The sequence below is a fragment of the Gopherus flavomarginatus genome, chromosome 2, assembly GCF_025201925.1.
Source record: "Gopherus flavomarginatus isolate rGopFla2 chromosome 2, rGopFla2.mat.asm, whole genome shotgun sequence".
NCBI classification, from domain to species: Eukaryota; Metazoa; Chordata; order Testudines; family Testudinidae; genus Gopherus; species Gopherus flavomarginatus.
In genome coordinates this window covers 17142091-17165671 of record NC_066618.1, presented here as the reverse complement: position 1 = coordinate 17165671, position 23581 = coordinate 17142091, and the positions used below count along the sequence as shown (strand labels likewise).

Sequence of the window (23581 nt, the reverse complement as noted above, 5' to 3'; positions counted from 1 at the left end):
TATTCATAGTGTGATTGAGAAATAATTGTACAATTAATATGGAAATCCCTGTACTCTGGCTAAAATTGGCTGTCAGCCAATCAGAGTACAGATATTCACATAATTATGGAAATTAGACATGCAAGACTCAATCAGAATGCAGGGAAATGTATAACTTGGGAATATCTACAATTACACATCAGAGAACATATGGTATGCCTGCACTCTAGCTGAGGCAATTCTATATCTACGTAACATTTCTAGAGCTAATAGTTTTACTAGTATGGGGGGAAAACAGTAATTCAACATGTTAATGACTGTTGGATAATTTAATTATTAAAAAAGGGTAGAAGTAGGAAAACTGCTGGGGAAGGAAATTAGGATCTGCTCACAGCTGATCACTTTATTGTTAGCATTTCTGGTTTTTTGTTGTCATCCTAGTTTTCCCCTCCAATTGTGTTATGACTCCATGAAATCTGAACACAGACTGGAAGCAAAATAAAGTCAGCTCGGAGTGAATGAAATCTGATAAAAATAAACGGAAGTGGGTGGTGAGGGGTTGGTAGTATAAGCGGATGTTAGGGATCCATCTTTAAAGATACGCTGAGGGAGTGATTTGGGGTTTCCCTGATGGAAAGAATGGTTACAGCAGGTTAGATCAATAATTGAAATATTTACTATTTTAGTCTTTCTTTTTACTTCACCCTGTCACTTGCACCATTAAATCCTATGCTAATTGTTTTAAGAAGAATTGCATTAAAAGTATTGTCATGAACTATTTTTTTATTTTTTTTTTTTTGTACTTTCAGTACAAAGCAAAATTGTTAGTTTTAGCCATAAATCCACATTTGGCTCAACCAGGAATATATTTACATTAAATGAACCTTTGTTCTTGAAACCAGTTCTTTTATTATGCCCTGGCCTAGTGAATGCTCCTAATTAAGGGTATAAGTTTTAGCCAACATTCAGAAGATGCTTCTGGTCTATAATTTTTAAGGACATTTGCAGGCTACAGTGGAGGTAATGATAGTTCATATATTGTATTGTGGACTCAAAAACAGCAGTTACAATTGTCAGTGGGGTGGCAAAGTGAACAAAGTATAGACTACAAGATGTTATCTTCTGTCCGATGTACTATGTCACTTAGTATAGTGCACAGGAAATTTGGGAATTAAACTTTCAAGTGTCAGATATTTTCTTTAATCATCATTTATTAGAAAAATACAATAAAACGTGTTATAAAAATGTGAAATTAACATGGATCTGAACAAATGCATTTCAAGTTGCTTAACTTCCTTTTTCTATCAGCCAACTGTGGGGAATCAAATGCAAGGTACATTTGGATGTGGTAACAGCCAGCTTCAGAGAACAGATGTAGGACATGAAATAAAGAAACAACGAAATAAACGAACTCAGAGGACTGGAGAGAAGGCAGCCCCTCGGTCTAAGAAAAGAAAAAAAGAAGAGGAGGAAAAACAGGCTCTTTATCCTAACACAGATACATTTATCCAACTAAAACAGGTGAGTGTTTAGAGAATGTACAGTCCATCAGGAGTAGCTTTAAGAGAATGGATTCAGAGTGAGGAAAAAAATAATTTACAATTATGATGAGTTTGGAGTCAAGCTGGGTGGAGAATAGTAATTCCATTTCATAGAGGATTTTCAAAAAAATTTCATTCCAACTTAGAACAAAACGCACTAATTTCAAAATAATCCATAAAATCTGGAAAAAAAATTGTTTCAGAAAATCAAAATGTTTCTTTTCAATAATTTCAAAATGAAATTCTGCCAGACCAGGAGCCCACAAGCCCTGAGAATTGTTTTGATTTTGATGAATCAATGTTTTCCCACTGGAATAACATTCCCTTGAAAATTTTCTGAACAGCTAAGGTTTTGAGTCTTTTATGATGTGAATGTCACATTACACCGATATTAAAACCCTCCCCTCCTCCCCCGCTTGACTTTAAATATGTGAACTTTCTTATTATAATAATAATCAATAATAACTAACTCTTCTGGAGCAGTTTTCATCCGTAGATCTCAAAGTGCTTTACAAAGAAGGTTAGTATCATCCCCATCTCATGGATGGGGAAACTATGGCATGGGGAAGGCTATGCTTAGCAAAACATGCAAGCAATTTTCCTCTGCTTGTGTATAGTGGTTGGCATTTAAAAGTCAATATTTAACATACAGTGTTATCTGAGATTTTGCTCCAATTTACCAAAGCACTTTAAGTACATGCTTAAAGTTAAAGCTAACCTATTATGTGTACTTAATTCTGATTGAAGTCAGTGGGACTTAAGAATGTGTTTAAAATTAAGGATGTGCATTAATCCTTTGCCAAATTGCAACCTTTATTTCCTATTCTAATAAATAAAGGAAATACTGGTGTGTTTCAGAGGCTATTTGACTTTTTAGTGGTAACCATTCTACTGATATTACTCTGGAAACTTTTCTGTCCACTTAGCATTTATTTGGTGTATTCATCTCTCTCCATTTTTTTCTATAGCAACTCTCCCTGCTACCTCTAATGGAACCAATAATTGGAGTGAGCTTTGCACATTTTCTCCCCTATGGCAGTGGCCAGCTGAATGGTGGAAATCGACTTTTGGGAAGTTTTGGTAGTGCTACACTGGATGGGGTTTCTGATTACTATTCCCAGCTGATCTACAAGGTACGTTTTTCCATCTAGATTTCCCATGTCTCTTCTCTGGAAAAAAATCAAGGTAAAGGGGATTATTTGCATTAACAGTCTCTTAGGATTCTCTCCTGTGCAGCTAAAAAAGAGACATTTGTTATTGTTAGACTGTATATCGCATTCAACTGTGAAATATTCGTTGTTTTGCTCTACAAAACATGGAATCAAATAATAGAAACCGTGTTGTAAACAAATTTAAAAAATACAAGCACTGCATTTGCAAACTGATGCTAATTGGTGAAAATTGTAATTAAAGCTCTCTGGAGCAGAAAAGGCTGAATTTCCAGTGCTTTACAAAGTCATTGAGCACAGCAAAGCATTTCTTAATGAGAATTAGTTGGGAAATAGACCATCATCATTTGTCCACTAGTCCCTGATTAAGGACTTAAAAACTGTGCACAAAATAATCTGTTTGTTGCAGGACTAATAGCCCACAGAATTTGAAACTCAGGCCTTGGCTACACTCACACTTTACAGCGCTGCAACTGGGGTGTGAAAAAACACCCCCCTGAGCGCTGCAAGATTCAGCGCTGTAAAGCGTCAGTGTAATCAGGGCAGCAGCGCTGGGAGCGCGGCTCCCAGCGCTGCACGCTACACCCGTAAGGGATGTGGTTTACATGCAGCGCTGGGAGAGCTCTCTCCCAGCGCTGCCGCTCTGACTACACTCACACTTCAAAGCGCTGCCGCGGCAGCGCTTCCGCAGCACTGCTGGGGCAGCACTTTTGAAATTCCAAATGTAGCCATACCCTCAGGCTTTTGGAGTGCTGAAAGGCAATATAGAGAGAATAGGAAGAATGTCAACAGACAAAGGACCAGATTTGGCACATAGTTACTCTAGCATAAAACTGGAATGACTCTGAAGACCATCTGAGATATTCCAGTTTTACATCAGAGTTACTGAGCTAAGAATCTGGCCAAGCAAGGGTAGCTGGTGAACTGGGAAACCAATAATGAAGTTTAATGTCTGTAGACACTGCTCCAGAAAGGCCAAATCCTGGAGTCTTCACTCAGTTTTTCCTTAGACAGAACTCTCAGAATGTTTAAGAGTTCTGTCTAAGTGGTTTAGAAATCTACCACTCCCCTACAATAATATAATTAAATTTGTGCCAGACACTACAAAGTGTGTTTTTCTTTGTATACTAGGTAGTTTTGTAGCAGGTGTTTTCATCTATTTACAGTGTATTTGGGAAGTAAATATTAATTTGTATGTATTTGAGGCTGCCTCTGTGTGTTTAAAACCTACAAATATTTACTCTTATGGAATTGCGCATCTGTGTTGTATTTACCTGTCGAAAGCTAATTTTAAAATCCTTTGGTCTCATGCAGCAGAATAATCTGAGTAATCCTCCAACACCCCCAGCCTCTCTCCCTCCAACACCACCACCAGTGGCTTGTCAAAAGATGGTGAATGGATTTGCAACTACTGAGGAACTTGCTGGAAAAGCTGGAATGCTGGGTGGACATGATGGTAAGCTTTTAGTGTGCTGCTTCCTTAAAAGATGTATCATGTTGGTACTGAAGTATGAAATGTATATTGCACCTTATTTGATGCAGTTTGGCTTTATTGTATACAAATGAACATGAGACTCCTCTGTCTGGAAGGTTGTAATTGATTCTATCCAACTTTATTTTACATCAGTGTATGTGCAATTATGCATATTACGTACAAAAACTATACTGAGAGTACTATCAGTGCACAGTTAAACACTCAGAAGTCAGGAAAAAAACAAAGTAAAAGTTGCATGCATAATGTAGATGACAAGACAATTTTAAAGCTTACTTAGCTGTGTGTGCTTTCACAAAGCAGCCTTCCATAGTTGTGCGCTCAGCAAACTTTGAACGTGCTTAGTAAACATTTTCAAATACTCATAACTTGGTCAAATCAAAATCAGTTTTCTATCAATAAGACTTTGCATTGCCCTCCTGAGGACTTTTCATGACAAAATCCATCTTTCAAATTTCAGCCACTGGGTGCTGCAAAAGTAGGGAGGAAGCTTAAAGGTTTTTTATAATGGGGAAAAAAATATTTTTCTTTCCTTGAAGTCAAAAATTGCAGAACCATTTATGCTCCAATTTTTCAAAAGTTTTACCTACACACAGAAACCATCCATAAATAATTGAAACATGAAAATGAAAATTTTGGAGTTCTGAGTGACTGAAAATAGAGTTAAAAACTGGTGTATAAACTTAATTATATTAGAATGCAGCCAGCACCCTCTCACGCTGCGTATCAGTGAGTAGACAGACACATATGCATGCTTGGTTGTGCTGTGTTTTTCTGTTTCAGTTACTAAAGCGCTTGGGCCGAAACAGTTCCAGTTACCTTTCAGACCACAGGATGATTTGTTAGCAAGAGCTATGGCTCAGGGCCCTAAAACTGTGGATGTCCCTGCTTCACTTCCAACACCACCTCATAACAATCAGGAAGAATTAAGGTAGGGTTTTTTTTTCCATTAAATACTAAATTTACTTGTTTTGGCCCAGATCCTTCCACCATGTGCAAGTCCAAGTAAACTGAAGATTCACAGGAGTTTCAGAGAAGGGAATGCACCCTCCCCCAGCCACACCAGCATGAGAAGAAAATGGCATTGTTTGTACTAGGTATCTCTCCGTATTCCCTAGCTGAAATTTCTGTGCCACTAAAGGAAAACTTCTGCTGTTGCTAGACTGTGTGTCCTATTCAGCTGTCAAATATTCATTATTTTGCTCTACCGAAATAGAAACAAGTTATAGAAACTAATCGGGTTCACACAGCGGCACAGGGTTGTTTTGGGCAGTGGATCCACAAAGTCATAAATCCCACTGTTTATGTCCACACTCTACCCCCAAAACTCGCCTGCCTGGTAGGCACAGATTGAATCACTGGGGAGAGGTGCTTCATGGTGCACAGCAGGACTCTCTGCAAAGACTTCCCTCCCTCTCTTTCTCGAGCGTATTGGAGGCACAGCAAGTTTGAGGAACTACAGCCATTGGCTGTATGAGAGAGGATGGTCCAGTGATTAGTTCACTAGCTAGAGACTTGGGAGACCTGGATTCAGTTCCCTGCTCCACCACAGACTCTGTGTAAGCTTTGGAGAAATCACTTAATCTGTCTTTGCATCACATCCCCATCTTTGTAATGCGGATAATAATACTTACCTGCCTTACAGGAGTGCTTTATCATGCAAATCATGATGGATGGATTTTATAAATCCAGTAGGGGAAGGTTGTGGGCCATTCAGTATGACATGTATTTTGAACACATTCTAGAAGTTTAAATTTATGATAAGCTCAAGTAGTGTGCACCAAAGTGTGTGGCTATCGAACCTTGTGAAATCCTTCCTCATGTTGCACTTGTGAAGAATGGGATAGTTAGCCTCTACTAGATATTCAAGAGCAGAATAGTGGCTTTATCATCTATATCTATCATCTACAGCAAATCTGCTGAGTTAAAAGTATCTCGGATCAGTAGATCATTGTTGCCTTTAGTTTGGGAGGGAAGAGGATAATTAAAAACAAGTCTGACTAATTTTGTCTTAAAGTAAGGTGAGATGCCACAAAAATTGTTGCCACCAACCAAAAATCCACCCACTTCCTTCACTTAGTTTTTATACAAGGCATTTTCAAAAGCTGTAGTTTGTTTTTCCTCCCAGGGTTCAAGATCACTGTGATGACCGGGACACTCCTGACAGCTTTGTTCCCTCTTCCTCTCCTGAAAGTGTTGTGGGAATGGAAGTAAGTAGGTATCCAGATTTGTCTCTGGTAAAGGTAGAGAGCCCAGAGCCTGTACCATCCCCCATCATTCCAATCCTACCCAGCAGTACTGGAAAAGGTAAGAGGAATATGGGTTATGTTCTTATTGCTAGTTTCTATCCATTCAGAATCATGCAGCTTAACTTAATATATATATTATTTCATTTTTAAGGTTCAGAAGCAAAAAGGAGTTATGTAAAATCAGAACATAGTTCAGGAATTTTACCTGGTTCTGGCTTCTTCGGCTCTCAGCTTGGGCCATCCCAAAATGGTCTGAAATCTGGCCTTATATCTGTAGCAATTACTTTACATCCCACAGCTGCAGAGGTAAGGGAAACAAACTTCAGTGATTTATATGTGAACTCTAGCATGGTGTTTATGTAGCATATTCTATAAATAATGACTATTCAGTTTAATTTGCATGTGAGCTACTATAGTACAGCAGCTCTTGTAATCTGGTAATTAATATCCTTGCCATTTACTTCATGGAATTGATAAAAACAGAGATTTATTTTTATTGTTTTAGAATATTAGTAGCGTTGTGGCTGCATTTTCCAATCTTCTGCACGTCAGAATTCCCAACAGTTACGAAGTTAGTAATGCCCCAGATGTTCCATCCTCCATGGGAGTGTTAAACAGTCACAGAATGAATCCGGCTATGGAATACAGACAGCACCTATTACTTCATGGTCCTCAGGCAGGATCCATGGGCTCTACCAGACTAATAGGGTCTTATGCCTTGAAGCAACCTAATGTGCCATTTCCTCCAAACAGCAACGGTGAGTTAGTTTATATCTAGTTCTTGTAATTATTAGTTTTTCATTTTTAATCATGCTGGCATTGGAGAATTTTCGGCCCTATAAGCTCAAACTCTAGAATTAACTAGTTGATTTTTGTTTTTAATAATACTGTTTCTTATACAATCAGCGCACATGTACTTGTGCACTATGTTCCTGATGTTCTCCGAGACTAATGGAAATCAGAGATGGAAAACACCTATGATATTATCTTGTCCATCTCGCTACCAGTGTGGGATTGTTTCCAACAGTCCATGGTATTCTTAAGTGTTCTGTCCTGTCTAATTTTAAGTTACTCTAATGGTGTGTCTTTCACCACTTTGGGAGATTATACCTCTGTTGGAAAATCTGTACTTAGACATTTAAATATATTAATACTCCTATTTTATTCTGATTTATTTATTCATCTCATGTTATATAATCTCTTTTTGCCTTACTGTTCAAACCAGAACTACAAAAGATTTGTGTCTGATTTAAGAAAAAACTCCCTGTCTGTATTTATGTTAAAGTTTGCCTAACGCCCTGTCTAGGAGAATGGAGTCTCCAACTATTAACCTGCCGGAGAATACTGCCACTTCAACACACACTTCGTTCAGGAGTGTCTTGAGTATTTTCTAACAGATTTGTTGGTTGTTTTAGGTCTAGCCACTTATAAAGATCACAATCAAAATATTGCAGAAGGCTCAGCACTGAGACCTCAGTGGTGTTCTCATTGTAAAGTGGTAGTTCTTGGTAGTGGAGTGCGGAAATCGTTCAAAGATCTGTCTTTCCTTAAACAGGTACTGTCGTGGAAAGTGATGTTTATTTTTTATCATTATTTTCAGTCAGCAAATGAAACCAGCAAACAATTTCAGAAATACTGCTTATATAAATATTTCAGTCAGTTTTCTTAAATAGGTTTCAGTGTATAATCAGGGACAGTTATTTAAATGTTGCTACCATGTTATATCACTTTTAGGGGACTTCAAAAAATTCAGCAGAACTCTCTTTTCAAGGTACTAACTTTGGGCTGTTATCTGGCACTACTGGGAGAGTGACTGTGGAAACTATATTTTCAAGCAGAAGGGAGTTAATCACATTTAATTCCTGTTTTTGTATATTTTCTGCTGTTTCTTTCTTGTAGTAGGGGGGGAAAAACAAATGTCCCTGCTGGATCCCCATTCCTGTATGCAAATATTAAAATATTTGCAGCAGTGTGAATTCTGGAAAAGCATGCGTCCGGCCTGCAACAAAAATACCATCACCATTTATCTAACTAGTGAAATCATATGATTGCTATGTAATAGAGCTGTATAGTCAAACCGATACATAAAGTGCATGAGCACCCATGCAAAACACCGAGGATCAGATTTTTTTTACAGAATTTAGGTGCCTAACTCCCATTGACTTCAGTGGAAGTTAGGCATCTAAATACATTAAAAAATCTGGGCCTGAATCCACAGCAACATTTTACAGATCACCACTTGATGATAAAGTTGTGTGATCTATCTTTAACCAGCCTGAAAAAGGGAGAGTTTTTGTGGTTCAAAGATAAAAATGCCCTGTAGACATACTCTCTAAGTAAAATTCACATGAGAATACAATAGAGGATTCTTTACATTGATTCTAATGCACTTCTGTTGGTGGCATAAGATGCTGAAGAGTAAGGCCACTGTTGGTTTTAACTTTAAATGTTCATAGTTTAATATATGTATTAATATGGTGCCCAGAGGCCTGACCAGAATCCCCCCCGTCCCCGTGTTAAATACTCTTCAAAAAGGAGATGGATCTTGTCCCAAAGAGATGAAGATTGGTGTGTCAAAAATGAGAATTTGTAAAATTCTATTCCCTGGAATGGACTCATAACAATCTTTGGCTTTGATTCCCAGGATTCCCGAGAAATCTCTGATAGAGTGGAAAAGGATGTTGTATTTTGTAGCAACAACTGCTTTGTTCTTTATTCAGCAGCTGTGCAAGCAAAAAACTCGGAGAGCAAGGTAAGTACCAAGCTCTGTGTCACATCCTAATTAGCAGCAATTATTGCTGCTACTTCTCTAATGAAATAGAAACATTTCCTAAGTAAAGATCTTAGGCCAAGGGTTCTTGGCATACTTAGCATTTATAATACCCTAAACTGTTGTTTTAATGGTGTTTAAGTATGATTTCATGCTACAGTAGGATATTGAAATTCTGAAGCAGCAAAAGATCAGGAATTAAAATCAAAATCCATATTTACAGAAAATTAAGCCTAGGAGAAATGCATGGCAGAGCATTAGCAGTCTTTTCCTGACAGAGCTTTAGGGCTGAATCTCTGACTCTCATTGAAACCAGTGGGAGGCTTTTTGTTGTGTTGATGAACATTCCATCAGGCCCTACATGTATTCCTTTATTTTCTGCATTTTCATTTGCTTTATGCGCAGTAAGAAATCATTAACAACTGTACAAAAAATAACTCAACATGGAGACTTTACTTTCTTGACATGAAAGGTAGGAAGTATAATATAATGTTTTAAGAAACATGCTTGGTTGAAAATGTGGTCATGCCAGGAGTTTTTCACATGTGTACTCCAGGATGACAAGAACATGTAGTTGGAACTGAATTTCATCTATTCAGTCTCCCGTTGTAAACAGCCAAAATAATCCGTTTTCTGTTCGTGGACCCTAGTAAGGATATGCAGCAGCTCACAGTAGCAGCGCAGCACCTCTCAGGAAACAGACAAACTTGTCGCATTCTATTTAGTTTGGAGGGAAGAAAACAAGTTGCTTGTGGATGAGGTCCGTTGCTGCAGATATATATCCAGTACATCACCAAGCACACTGTTAGGGCTTAAAAATCTTAATTTAAAGTAATGATAATAGATGGACATTGCAAGAAAAAATATGAGCTTTTCCATTGACTACAATCAGAGTTGGATCAGACCCCTAACTCTTGGATGTGAGGAGTAGAGAAGTGTAGTGTACATTTCCTTGAATAAATCAGGTAGGTGGAGATCTTTTCTCCCTCTTGCCCACACCCCAAAGGAAGGCAAAACCACTCACACTAAAAAAGAAAAAAAATCCCTGTAGTCAGTCTTGTGGGGAGAAAGTATAATCAACAAAAAATTCCCTCCTGACCCACAAAAAGCATAGAACTGACTAAATAATCCTTTAATTTATTAAATTCCATAGAGTTATCTAGGTTTTGCTGACTACATTCACAGTGTTTGACTCCACCACTTCAAATAGAGGTTTAATCAAATCTTTAGCACACTCCCTAAAAGAATAACTTCTTAAATTCTTTAGGCATGTGCTCCCTTTTAATGTATGTTTTCAATATATCCCAAGTACTTTTTTATTCAACACTCTAAAATAGATTATCTAGATTAATTTGACAATAACTTTAGTTAAAACACTTTATAAAGCTTCAGTCACGTCACGGTAAAATTGTCTTCTCTCAGTCCCGGTGTGATTGCATTCGCTTCAAGGTTAAACTCCTTCAGATCACTTATCAGTTTAGTTGGCCTAATGCTTATTCTTTTTCCAGTTCTTTTTTCAAAAAAGGTGGCTGAAACTGGATACTGTACTTCAAATGTCATTTAGTCAGTGCTCTATAGTGTGTTTGCATAATATCTTACTGTATAACATGCCCTCCTCAGTATCAGCCAGCACCCTATTTGCCTTTTTATTGTTGCTGCAAACTGGATGGAGAATATAAATATTGGGTTTATCAGTATGTCCAGATCCTTTTTCTCTACCATAGTAACTAATTCAATACTAGTTGAATTGTACTTATCTTGGGCATTATTTCTACCTAAGTGCATCACTTTATTCTTAAACAATTAAATTTCATATTCCGCTGTGCATCTTTTCATTGGTTTTCAAGATGACCCTAAAAAACATATCAGCCTCTCTGAGTCTTAATCCTGCCCCTATTTTGAAATCCATGTGCACATGTAGATCTTATGTTATAATTTGACCTTTTACTTTTTTAATAGCGTATTTGTCCCTGCAGGATTTCAATCCTCACCAACTTCCATGAAAAATACACTCCTTTAATTCCCAGCATTTATCTCTCTCTGCCATTTTAATAGTTCCTTATCTGTTAATAATTTATCTCCTGATCCATATTTAGAGATTTTTATACAACTTTGTCTGGCGCTTCCTAAAAATAAAGATGATGTAAATCTGTTTGGTGCTGTAAACTAAACTATTTGCTATTACATTTTTAAAAGTGTCGAGAAAGAGGAGAGGACCCATACTCTGGACTTACAGGAACAAAAGTAAAGCTGCAAAATCATTAAAATACTGCTCTGTGGCCCAACACAAGCCATAGTACCAATGACTCAAGATAACTTATTGTGTCCTATGACACAACAACCTGACAAATTACCTTATACGCCCTAGACTCACCCCTTCTCTTCGTTCTGACCTGAAAACATTATTAGGGGATATTTGTTGTTCAATTTGTAATACATTTGTAAAAGGCTTTTTTCTATTTATTTCTCAGGACTCAATTCCATCTTTCCCACAGTCACCGATGAAAGAAATGCCACCTAAAGCATTCCATCAGTACAGCAACAACATCTCCACGTTCGATGTACATTGTCTCCCTCCGCTACAGGAAAAAGTTTCTCCACCTTCATCACCCCCTATCACGTTCCCTCCTGCATTTGAAGCAGCCAAGGTAGAGGCAAAGCCAGATGAGCTTAAAGTAACAGTGAAGCTAAAACCTAGGTTAAAAACAATACACAGTAGCCTTGATGATTGTCGACCTCTAAGTAAGAAATGGAGAGGAATGAAATGGAAAAAATGGAACATTCAGGTTGTGATTCCTAAAGGATCATTCAAACCCCCTGGTGAAGAAGAGATAGACGAGTTTCTCAAGAAACTGGGCACAACCCTTAAACCTGACCCTGTGCCTAAAGACTACAGAAAATGTTGCTTCTGTCATGAAGAGGGTGATGGACTAACAGATGGACCAGCAAGGCTTCTTAATCTTGACTTAGACCTTTGGGTCCATTTGAACTGTGCACTTTGGTCTACAGAGGTCTATGAGACACAGGCTGGTGCCTTAATTAACGTGGAACTAGCACTGCGAAGAGGCTTGCAAATGAAATGCATGTTCTGTCACAAAATGGGCGCCACCAGCAGTTGTCACAGGTTAAGATGCACCAATATTTATCACTTTACCTGTGCCATTAAAGCACAATGCATGTTTTTTAAAGACAAAACCATGCTTTGCCCCATGCACAAACCAAAGGGAGCTCATGAGCAAGAACTTAATTACTTTGCAGTTTTCAGGAGGGTCTATGTTCAGCGTGATGAGGTGCGGCAAATTGCTAGTATAGTACAGCGGGGAGAACGTGAGCACACTTTTCGTGTAGGAAGCCTGATCTTCCACACTATTGGTCAGCTGCTGCCGCAACAGATGCAGGCATTCCACTCTTCAAAAGCTCTCTTCCCTGTTGGATACGAGGCCAGCCGGTTGTATTGGAGCATGCGATATGCAAACAGGCGCTGTCGCTACTTGTGTTCTATTGAGGAGAAGGATGGTTTTCCAGTGTTCGTGATCAGGATTGTTGAGCAAGGTCATGATGATCTGGTTCTTACCAATTCAACACCGAAAGGTAAAAAAGAATTAATGTAAACTCAACAGAAGGCTTTCATGACTATACAGTTTCCTTATACATTGTATGTACGGTAAATGTTTCAGATAAATGTTGCAGGCCCTTGTTTTCCTGCGTAGCTTTCTTGTTTTGTTTCTATTTCATGCTCAGTAATGTAAGATTGGGGTCTCACAACATAGACTTCCATTGTAGAATGGGAAAATTATTTATCTGGTGCCTAATCATTTGCTAATGCTACTGCATAATGTAATCTCTATAGCAATATGCCAAGGCTGTACTTCTAGCACCGTGAGCTATGCTATACTTACTCAGTACTGTGATTTCAAAGATGAAACTTCTGGGATGCAGTGGTGATGGGGGCCATAGAATAACCGTCCTAGACAGATAAAACAATAATGTGCACTACAAATATAATGAGGAAGAAAGGATACTTGCAACAAGCTCATAAAGAAGCCAAAACGATATAACATGAACATTGGACAAAATAAGAAAAAATATTTTGTGTGTGTTTCTGCTTTAAAAAGTGACTTTCTAAATATGACCTTTTGGGGCTCTATTTTCATTCTGGCTCAGTGATCTCCAGATCAGATGTGTTCAAACTACAAGTAAAAAGATCTTTTTTTCCAGCTGTGCAAACACAACCTAGGCTCTGAGAGCCAAGCTGATTTCTTTCTGTCTCACACATAACACCTGCTATTTACACCTGTGCAACCTCATTATTATCAATTTATGCCTGCAGTGGCTTGCACAGACATAACCAACTGCAACTTACTAAACTGTTCTGTACATGATTTGCAAATCGTATGGGAATCCAGCTCATTCAGTCTTAGCTGTGTTAGCTTTGCAGGGCTAACATGAATATTTTTGTCAGTGAAGTAGAATTGAGTCTGAATACCCACACACACACCTTTCAAATTACAAAAAATTGCCACCACCACTATGTCCTATCTTCACCATTAGCCAAATGTGCATCCAATCTTATGGGTTGAAGATGCACTCTCTAGTCTATTAACACCTCTCCTGAAAACTTGCCAGAGGGTCCTAGCAAAATGACCAAAGTTGCTCTTTTCAGATAACCATGCTGTCTCTACAGCTTCCCCAGCAATTCTTGGGTAGTGAGAAAGGAACTGAGCTGGAATCGCAAACTCAGATCTTTTATTCCCTCCATAACAACATATTGTACCACCATGAGACATCTGGGACAGTAAGAGAGAAAAATCGTCAACTTAAGGAAGTGGAAAATTCCATTTATTTAAGGAAACTTTTATTTACTTTGTGGTCATTTTTAAAATGATTTAGCAGGAGAAACTTAGCTGCCTGATTACGTGAATAGGAATTTGTAATGTGGAATTAGTGATCTAAAAGTTTTTATCCAGTGCTTATTGTTTGTCACATTCCTCAAAATCAAGAGAAGTATAACAGAGATGCAACACTGTCTGGGAGTACTCAACAGGACATAACTACTCAGATGAGTCTCTATTTCAAACTTTAACACTGTGGTGAAGTGGGATATTTTATTTCATTAAGTTGTTCCCTTTAGATATAAAATCAGCTATCTGATACTCTGTGGCTTTTTTCATTACAGGTGTCCTATGCCAATTTCCTTCTTTGTTAGGTATAACTACAGTGTCTGTGGGCTTTCTTTATTTGCTCATTATAATCTTTTTCCATGTGGTCGTGTAGGTGTGTGGGATAAAATCTTGGAGCCTGTTGCTTCTGTTAGAAAAGAATCTGAAATGCTACAGCTCTTTCCTGGATATTTGAAGGGTGAAGACCTCTTTGGTTTGACAGTCTCTGCAGTGGCAAGAATTGCTGAATCAGTGAGTCATTGCTGCAACAATTCGGGACTCTTATTCTAATTAAAGGTTTACAACAATTTAGAACATCTCAGATGAAAATGATACATTTATCATATAAATATTTGTGAAGTTTCTGCCATTGTGAAACAGGCCAAAGGGGCCCTTGGAGTGGATAGTCTGCTGGGAGGGAAATTCCACATGGCAATGTCAACTTCCCCTCCATCTGGGAGCCTGTCTGGTGCCAGTGCTATCTGAAGAGTGGGTGGAACTACTCCAGAAAGGATTAGCAAAAGTGGCCAAAGACTGAATGATTTGGTGCAACCTCAGCCAGCAGGCCTGTAGCCCCCAGGGGAAACCAAAGTTATCCTCTCCCAGCCTAACTGCCGGGGGAGGGTGGGCAGTTGGGGAAATTCAGCCTGCACTTCCCCCAGGTGATTAACCCTAATAAGAAAAGGTTCCATTTGATTCTGTAGAGAGTGACTCTTTCTTCATTTGGAGTTCTGTTTTGTTCTGTTGAGAACATGAAAGGTTGTATGAATGTGCTACATGCAACACAGAGAGTTACCGGATCAATCACACAAACACAGCAGAAGGAAAAACAGTAAGAAGGTGTGAGAAAGTAAGATTTTTTTCCTTCCACCTTCTTACACCTTACATACTTGTTCAGGGAAGAAGAACCTGAAATCCAAAAACTGAACATTTGAAAGCCAAAATTTTGTGATGTCCAAAAACCAAAGCATTAAGTTGACATGAAACAAAAAAAGTTTTGAAATTTCCCATGGAAAAATCAAAATTTGTCATTAGAATTGAAATTTCCTCATTGTGTGGTGAGAAAATTTTCTGAACAAAAACTTTCTACCAGCTTTACTCATCATGTGCACCCAAAAAATAGTGCATTACAGGGGAAGTGTGTGCTGTGATATGGAAGCATGCCACACCATGCGCTCACCACATGTTCGTTAAAGAAAATTAGCCAGGAGGAAAAGGGAGTTTTGCTAAGACTCAGTGTCTCTCTCCATATTTCTATATTTGCAAATTAGTTAGTCTGATAAGCATCAAAACACAGCTTTTTGTCAAGGAAATGCTACTGAAGGATTATCATAAGGCAGTGTCAAGTCGTCAGTCTGAGCAATTGTGAGCGCTCTGCCTGTTCCAGGTTTAAAAAGACAGGCTGTTGTGTGGATGTTTTTCTGATGTGTTAATATGTGATTTGTTTCTGACAGCTTCCTGGGGTTGAGGCTTGTGAGAAGTACACTTTCCGATATGGCCGAAACCCTTTAATGGAACTTCCTCTTGCCATCAATCCCACGGGCTGTGCCCGTGCTGAGCCTAAAATGAGTACCCATGTCAAGAGGTTTGTGTTAAGGTATTTTGTTTTAACTTCACATAGTACAGCCCAGGGTTTATAGGCTGCTTAGGGTTATTTGTGCTTTTGTCTGCTGCTTACAAACCCTGTTGTCTTTGGCTGTGTATGTGCATGCCCAAATCAAAGGATCCGCTTTGTTGTCTATGCTAGCTGGCTTTAAGTGTATGTTTGTCTGAAAGTAGCTTTAATAAAATTCAGCTTGTGGTTTTATTCGGAGAAATCTTCAGTTTTTCTTGTATTTTTTTCTGTTATATGCCCAATTCCCGCAGGCCTCACACCTTGAATAGCACCAGCACCTCGAAGTCATTTCAGAGCACAGTGACAGGAGAGCTAAATGCGCCTTACAGTAAACAGTTTGTCCATTCCAAGTCCTCCCAGTATCGTAAAATGAAGACTGAATGGAAATCCAATGTGTATCTAGCTCGCTCTCGGATTCAGGTCAGTTACAACAGGCTGTATTTTTGAGATTTTATTCCTGAATACAATTCCCTACAGTCTGTAGAGTCTAGTAAAGTCTGAAGGGAATTTGCAGCATATGTGTGGTGATCAGTTCCCCTGTATTGTATGTAACAAAGATCGCTGATTACTTTAAATCTTTTTTTGTCTTTTTCTGAATTTAATTGACTGAAACTCTAGCTTGTAAACTGAGTTGTGTTATTTTACTAGCTAAGCCCTCTTAACTTTTTTCTCAAAAAAAAAATGCTGTTTAGTATAGAAACTAAAATATACAGAAGTTTTTTACCAGCAGCAGAGGGAGGATCATCTGCATATCTAGTAGTTAATTTTAGACCAAGCTAGCTTATTAAAAGATGGAGAACAGGAATAATGTGAGACTAGGATGTTGAGTAAAATATTTTGTCATGTTAATACAATTAAATAGTCAAGTTATTGACTTATTCAAACCTTCCAGGTGTTCAGCTCCACTGAACTTGTTGCCAAATCTGTACACCATGCCTTGTATGTATTTGCTGTATATTTTAGGTTGGACTGTGGAAGATTATTTAAATGGTTAAAACACCACAGCACACATTTGAATTCTTTGATTCTAGAAAGTATTCTTTATTGTTCAAAGAATTCAAGTCAAATAGCTCCAGAGTAAGAAGTCTACTAGCTCAATTGGCTGCAAGACAAATAATTTTAAAGCATTTTCTCTTATTTTAAAAAAACTAGGAAATTAAATGCAGAAAACTGATTTTGCATCATTAAAGCTGTATAGTTAAAATCATAAGAAATCAGGAGATGAAGTGAAGAAATCACAGAATGTAACTGCTCAGATAATTCTGTGTTAATCTTTAAAAGTGTATATTAATTCAGCCATGTTGTGCATATGCTCTGCTTTTCCTGTTTTCTGGGTAAATATGTCACTTAATGTTTCACTGTTTATATTTCCAGTTGTATATTGTTAAAGATATTGAATGTGTATATATGCTGGAGCTAAGGTTGCTGTTTGCCTTTGCTGACCTTTTGTGTTTTTTCAACAGTGTCACTTTTTATCTTTCATTATGTATCATTTCTGCATGTGTAGATGTAGATTTTCTCCAAGCATGGCTTGGGAGCACACCAAAGGAATCAAACGTAAATGTGCATTGATTCTCCTGTTCTAAGTCACACAGTATTCCCTTTGTAGGGCCTGGGCTTATATGCTGCTAGAGACGTTGAAAAGCACACCATGATCATTGAATATATTGGAACTATCATCCGTAACGAGGTAGCAAACAGGAAAGAGAAACTTTATGAATCTCAGGTATTGTATATAATTATTATTTATCTACTGTTCCTTTCCTTTCCTTTAAGTATTTGTGCAACAGAACGAGATGTGTTGCCAGCATTTTAAGACTTCCGTTCTGAGGAAGCTGAGTCAAAGTACTGTTGTGAATGTGGATGAATATTTGAATTCTGGGAGGCAGTGTTGTGTCTAGTGATTGTAGCAGGGGACTGGGAATTGGGACTCCTTAATTCATAGATTCCAAGGCCAGAGGGACAATTGTGATCTTCCAGTCTGACTTCCTGTATAACACAGACCATAGAAACTAGCAGAAGGTTTCACTCCATTGACCTCTCAGTTATAGACTCAGCACACTTTTGCTGTGCCACTCGGCTTTTGATTCTGTTCATCACTCTGCCACAGACTCACTGTGTGACCTTGAGATGATGATATGACCTTAGACCTTTATAGAGCATTTCATTCAAGGATCTCAGCATGCCTACCAAATATATTAAACCTCACAAACACCAGAGAGCCTGGTAATGTGCCAATCTTACAGTTATACAAGCACAGAGGTCAGAGACTCAGTTTTTAGGGACCACATTTTAAGTAGGCTTAACCTCTTGGTGCAATGCAGGGATGTGAGGGACCATTGGTAAAGCACTTTGAGAGCTTACATGAAAGGTGCTATACATATCCTACTAGCATATTACTTGAGGGAGATACTAAAATCACAGGAGGTTGCCTCTCATGTTTATGGCCCATCCATTCCTCATAAGTAGTGAAGTTAATGATAGTATCCTACTTTCACATAGTAAGTGAAATAGATGAATCAGTGTTTCCTTAGTGAGCCAACAGGCCACGTCTAATTGCAAATCCAGAAAAATACTTGGAAATGGTCCATGTTGCTGCTTTGTTTTAATCACTGACTTTTTTTTTTTTTTTGTAAAATCTATTGCGTCTTTTCTCCCCCCTCTCTTTCAGAATCGTGGAGTGTACATGTTCCGCATTGACAACGATCATGTCATTGATGCTACATTGACAGGAGGTCCTGCAAGGTGGGTGGCTCTTCAGAGAGCTGTGATCTCATGTTTGGAAATTAGCCATGTTCCCTTGGCTGGCTGTTGGGGAGAGATTCCATTTTGTGCTTTTTTTTTCAATGGCCTTATTCTCTAAGCTGGTGCATTCAGTCTTCACACTAAGCCACTGAAGCAATGCCAGAAGCAATGCCATCTTTCTCATTAACTCTCCATAGCCTTGATTAACTGTTTCATGGCAGACGTACAGCTGTAGAAAAAGAAATGTAATGTTTTTAACTTTTAATTTTTTTTCTTTTACATTTTTCTAGGTAAAGAAACAAGTACAGTGTAATGTAATTTTAGCTGGAAAAATCCCCTCACACTGAAGCTAAAGTCACTCTATAGTTTAGTTTAGATTTGTGTCCTATTACATAGCTTAAAAAAAATCATTTTCCAAATCTTTTATTTTTGTAGGTATATTAACCATTCATGTGCACCGAACTGCGTGGCTGAGGTGGTGACTTTTGAGAGAGGACACAAGATTATCATCAGCTCCAACAGGAGAATCCAGAAGGGGGAGGAGGTAGACTTTACTCATTTGCTTTTATTTTGTTCCCATTCATTTGATTTTTTTCCTAAATGACCGTGTCTGTTGTACTGTCATGAGCACAGCAACTTACTTACTCAGACTTGGGACGGATCCTGGTGTCCAACATTTCCCCGTCCCCTTCCTCAATATAAACAATTAAAGTTCCCAGAAGTACATAATGTACTGGCTAGTGTAGCATATAGTATAGACCAAACTTCATTGCCCCATGACCCCCTTCTGACAACAAAAATTACTACATGACCCAAGGAGTGGGGACAGAAGCCTGAGCCTGCCCAAGCCCCACTGCTCCAGGCAGAGGGGCTGTAACCTCAGCCCTGCTGTCCTCGGTCTTCTGCCCTGGACCCCAGCAAGTCTACGCCAGCCCTGGTGACCCCATTAAAATGAGGTCGCGACCCACTGTTTGAAAACGGCTAGTATAGAACGATAGATACAAGCAATGATATAATGAAGAATACAGACCAGACATTTCATAACCACGCTCTCGACATTTGTTTCCTTCCAGCTTTGCTATGACTATAAGTTTGATTTTGAAGATGACCAGCACAAGATCCCATGTCACTGTGGAGCTGTAAACTGCCGAAAATGGATGAACTAGAATGCATTCCTTGCTGTCTTTGAGGGTTGCTTGTCCCTAAGAAGAAGTGACTTACATTTTGATTTTGTTGACAGAAAATTCGCACCTTCCTGGGGAGGAGGGGGGAATAAAATCACTTCTGGGAGTTTCAATTTCTATTCAAGTGTAAAACAAGCACCAGAAGCAAGTCAGCAAAATCTGAAGCTGTCTGACTTCCCAGATGCCTGGAGGTTAAACTGAATTACAGAATGGTCCAGCACTTTTGTTTTTTGAGCTCACTACGGAGAAACTGTTTAATTTGGGCAAAGAACCGATGGCTGACCTGCTGGAGGGCAGGTGGGCATATATGAATGTAAGACTGAAATCACCAGCGAAAGGGAGAAGTCCAAAGTGCTGGCCACAGCCTTATTTGATAAAGGGGCAGGCCCTCTAATTAAAGAAAATTTTTAAATAAAAGTAGACACCACTGAACAAGGAATGTACTGAAACGACTTCCTTAGGGATAGAGCTAAGGGAAAAATAACTTGCACTAAAATACATTTAAAATACTTGATTCCATGAGTCAGTTTATTGTAGTTTTTGATTTCTGTAAAATAAGAGAAACTTTTTGTATTTATTATTGAATAAGTGAATGAAGCTATTTTTAAAAAAAAAGTTAGAAGAAAGCCAAGCTGCTGCTGTTACCCGCAGAACTAACAAACCCTGTTACTTTGTACAAAAGTGTAAATATTTTGAGAAAAAAATACAGTATAAAAAATAGTTATTGACCAAATGCTACCAGACTCTGCAGCAGTTCGGGTGCTTATTATAAAATATCAATAGGGATGTTACAATATGATCTCATGTGTTACTAACTACGCCATTACAATTATTATGGAATAACCAAAATCTCAATTTAAAGAGAGGATTTTTTTTTTTAAATGTTTAAAGCTGGCTCAACTGTGGTCTATTAGTCCCTTTTTTTTTTCCTTTTTATTTTTTTTTTTAAAGTAAACTTTAAGCCTGGTAGAAGGCTTGTATATTACAACTCTGACTTTTATAGATGCTTGGGTAAGTTAGACTGATTTATTTTATTTCTATTATATTGTTGCATCCCTATTTCTTAAGTCAGGTTTTTTTGTGCTTACAATTTGTGATAACTGTGAATAACTGCTAAAACCACCCAAAATAGAGGCTGAACATGGTTTTTTCTTCAGAAAAAGTCGTCACAATTAGGTGACTGTTCAGCTTACACTAAATCATGTAAACAGAATAGGATCATGTAGTGGGAGCTTAAGTCTAATATGATAGCCTTCTTTAAATGAAAAAACAAGGAAAAAATTAGATGTAATTGTGCTTGCAGCTGCAGGACTCTGGCAATAGGGTTTTGGAAAATGTAATTTAAAAATGTGTTTGTATGGATTGTTTTGTTTACATTTCTTTAAAAAAAATAAACACTGTTTTGTGTTTGCTTGTAGAAACTTAATCAGCATTTTGAACCAGGTTAGCTTTTTATTTTGTACTTAAAATTCTGGTACTGACACTTCACAGGTTTAAATATAAAAAAAATGAAGTTTTTTTGTGTGCACAATTAAAGTGGACTGTAAACTGTTGGTATATTCAGTAATACAGTTCTGAACTTGTAATGTATATGGCATGATGTATTTTTATCTTACAGAATAAATCAATTGTATATATTTTTCTCTTGATAAATAGCTGTATGAAATTGTTTCTTGAATATTTTTCTTCTCTTGTACAATATTCCAACATCCTACCAGTATTTGTCCTACAGTTTTTTCTGTTCTGTATAATAGTATCTAATGTTGGCAAAAAAAAAAAAAAAAGAAAGGAAAAAAAAGATTTTTTTTTTTTTGAAGTATACAGAGTGTTATGGGTTTTGGAATTTGTGAAGACAGATTTAGAAGATCAGCATTTACAAATAAAAATATTTTACAACTATAAATGATGCCTCCACGTTTTCATTTTGGAGCGTCTGTTTTCTGTTTGTTCCAGTGTTAACCTCATCTGTTTCTACCACTGAGCACCACAACTGTTAGCGGGCACAGATCCAGTATCTCTCTAAGGCCAGCTGCATCCTGAATTGTCTACCACAAAGCCATGCACTGCATCCAAACACCCTCCAGGTCTGGGCACTTGAAGTTAGGGGTCCTGTGCTTCAGGGGGCAAAGTATTGCCTCCACCAGAAGAAGAGAGTCTGCAGGAGGTGCCAAGAGAAGAGCCAGCCATCTCCACCACAGTTAGTGCCCAACTCGCTATTGCTTAACACCAAGGCCTCCGGCTTCCCTTCTCCATAAAGGGACAGGACACAAAACTCTTCACCTTCGTTTTACACAAAGAACAGGTCTTCAGGGCCCAAGATTGTTTTTTTGAGAAGCAGAAGCAAAAAGAATGGGGGAAAGCCTTCCAACACACCTCAGAGAAGTATTGTTCCACCCATGTTATGTCATCAGCATTTGGGATTAGCCCGAGTCCTGGTGGGCGGATGGCAACCAATCAGCCCAGGCTTTCCACCTAGTTCTGGTGAAATGTCAGTGTTGTAGAGCCCTGGGACATGTGGTCACCTGGACGTGAGCTGTAGGGCCCTGTGTGCTGTGAGCCTCCACAACCAGCTGCTTCTGCCTGCTCTCTTGACATGTGATAGCTGCCTCTCTTCTGTCCAGCAAAGCTCCAAAGTGATGTCTGGTAACAGCTGAAAAGCATCAGAGGACAGAAGAGCCCCTTTCCGATGCAGTTTCTCTCAGCACTAACAGTTTAATGCCCCGCACCTCTGAATTCAGAGGCTCCAAGAGGTGCTGTAGGCAGCTTTACAGTAGCCTCAGGAGGCGAGGTATGTCCTGCTGCCACAAACACCGACCCTCTCTCTCCTAGGGCATGGTGTCGGGACAGGTGCATAGGGGCTCAAATCCCACCCAAAACCTCAACCATGAGAGCCTGGCCAGGAGCATGAGGATTCCCATGCAGATGAGAACCCCTCACAGCCTATTCAGGAGCAGGTATTGTAAACTCCAGAGACAGCAGGTCCCAGAAAGGTAAAATCAAGCGTCCCCTTCGCAAGGCAGCATTTTGTACTGTTAACGAGCAAGCAGTGTAAAAATCAGCATTGAAGTTCTCTATTCTTCCCACCGTGGGAAAGGACAGAGTCTCCTCACAGTGCTCTCTATCCAGTTCCCTGCTCTTCCCTCACCCTTCAGCTTATCTGGGTGTGCAGAGAAGTTTGTCACTACTGTGAAGCTCGGTCTCAGACCACAGAGTAATGGGCATTGTGCCTGTCTGGCTTTCAGCCCAAGGACCTAGGGAAAGGGGCTCCAATTTCAGGCTGCAGTGGAATGGGAATTGTTTTTATCTGGTTCTCTGCTATTAATCTTAGCTCTGCCAGGGAAAGGAGCTCAGAGACTGATGGGTGGGAAAGGGGTTTTCTCTCCCCTCACCCCACCTCCAAATAGGCTGGCTCCACTTTAAAGTGCAAGGACTTCAGGCAGTCTGTGACCAGAACAGAGGCAGATGAAGACTCCATTTCTCACACAGCTGCACACTGGGGGATTGTAGGGAGGTAAGTGAAATCCCATGTTCAGAATGATTCCTGATTTTCTGAGTAAGGCCCCAAATGGTACAAGGGCCTTCCTAAAGTACTGACATGGGTGTAGGTTGACCAGATGTCCCAATATTTAACTCTTTGTCCCACGTTCCGACTAATGTACGATATTGTAGGGTTGGCAC

The 23581-nt window shown here is 38.8% G+C and overlaps 2 protein-coding genes across 15 annotated transcripts in view; both read left to right on the top strand.

Annotated features, from left to right (window-relative positions):
* KMT2C (lysine methyltransferase 2C) overlaps positions 1 to 21806 on the top strand; it is a 339555-nt gene extending 317749 nt beyond the window's left edge. For 10 of the 14 annotated variants that reach the window (XM_050940383.1, XM_050940387.1, XM_050940393.1 and 7 more), the window contains 17 exons: positions 1288 to 1500; positions 2489 to 2653; positions 4004 to 4145; positions 4965 to 5112; positions 6310 to 6488; positions 6582 to 6736; positions 6936 to 7188; positions 7846 to 7985; positions 9075 to 9182; positions 11672 to 12791; positions 14475 to 14611; positions 15814 to 15956; positions 16226 to 16394; positions 17584 to 17700; positions 18646 to 18719; positions 19155 to 19263; positions 19793 to 21806. In XM_050940383.1, coding sequence (XP_050796340.1) covers positions 1288 to 1500; positions 2489 to 2653; positions 4004 to 4145; positions 4965 to 5112; positions 6310 to 6488; positions 6582 to 6736; positions 6936 to 7188; positions 7846 to 7985; positions 9075 to 9182; positions 11672 to 12791; positions 14475 to 14611; positions 15814 to 15956; positions 16226 to 16394; positions 17584 to 17700; positions 18646 to 18719; positions 19155 to 19263; positions 19793 to 19885 — 3465 coding nt within the window. In that variant the 3' untranslated portion in view covers positions 19886 to 21806. The remainder of the gene's footprint in view (positions 1 to 1287; positions 1501 to 2488; positions 2654 to 4003; positions 4146 to 4964; positions 5113 to 6309; positions 6489 to 6581; positions 6737 to 6935; positions 7189 to 7845; positions 7986 to 9074; positions 9183 to 11671; positions 12792 to 14474; positions 14612 to 15813; positions 15957 to 16225; positions 16395 to 17583; positions 17701 to 18645; positions 18720 to 19154; positions 19264 to 19792) is intronic. The other 4 variants (XM_050940389.1, XM_050940396.1, XM_050940395.1 and 1 more) reach the window with 2 other exon arrangements.
* PRKAG2 (protein kinase AMP-activated non-catalytic subunit gamma 2) overlaps positions 1036 to 23581 on the top strand; it is a 568070-nt gene continuing 545524 nt past the window's right edge. Inside the window, exon 1 of the mRNA XM_050940419.1 lies at positions 1036 to 1042. The gene's annotated coding sequence lies outside the window, so the exon portion shown is untranslated. The remainder of the gene's footprint in view (positions 1043 to 23581) is intronic.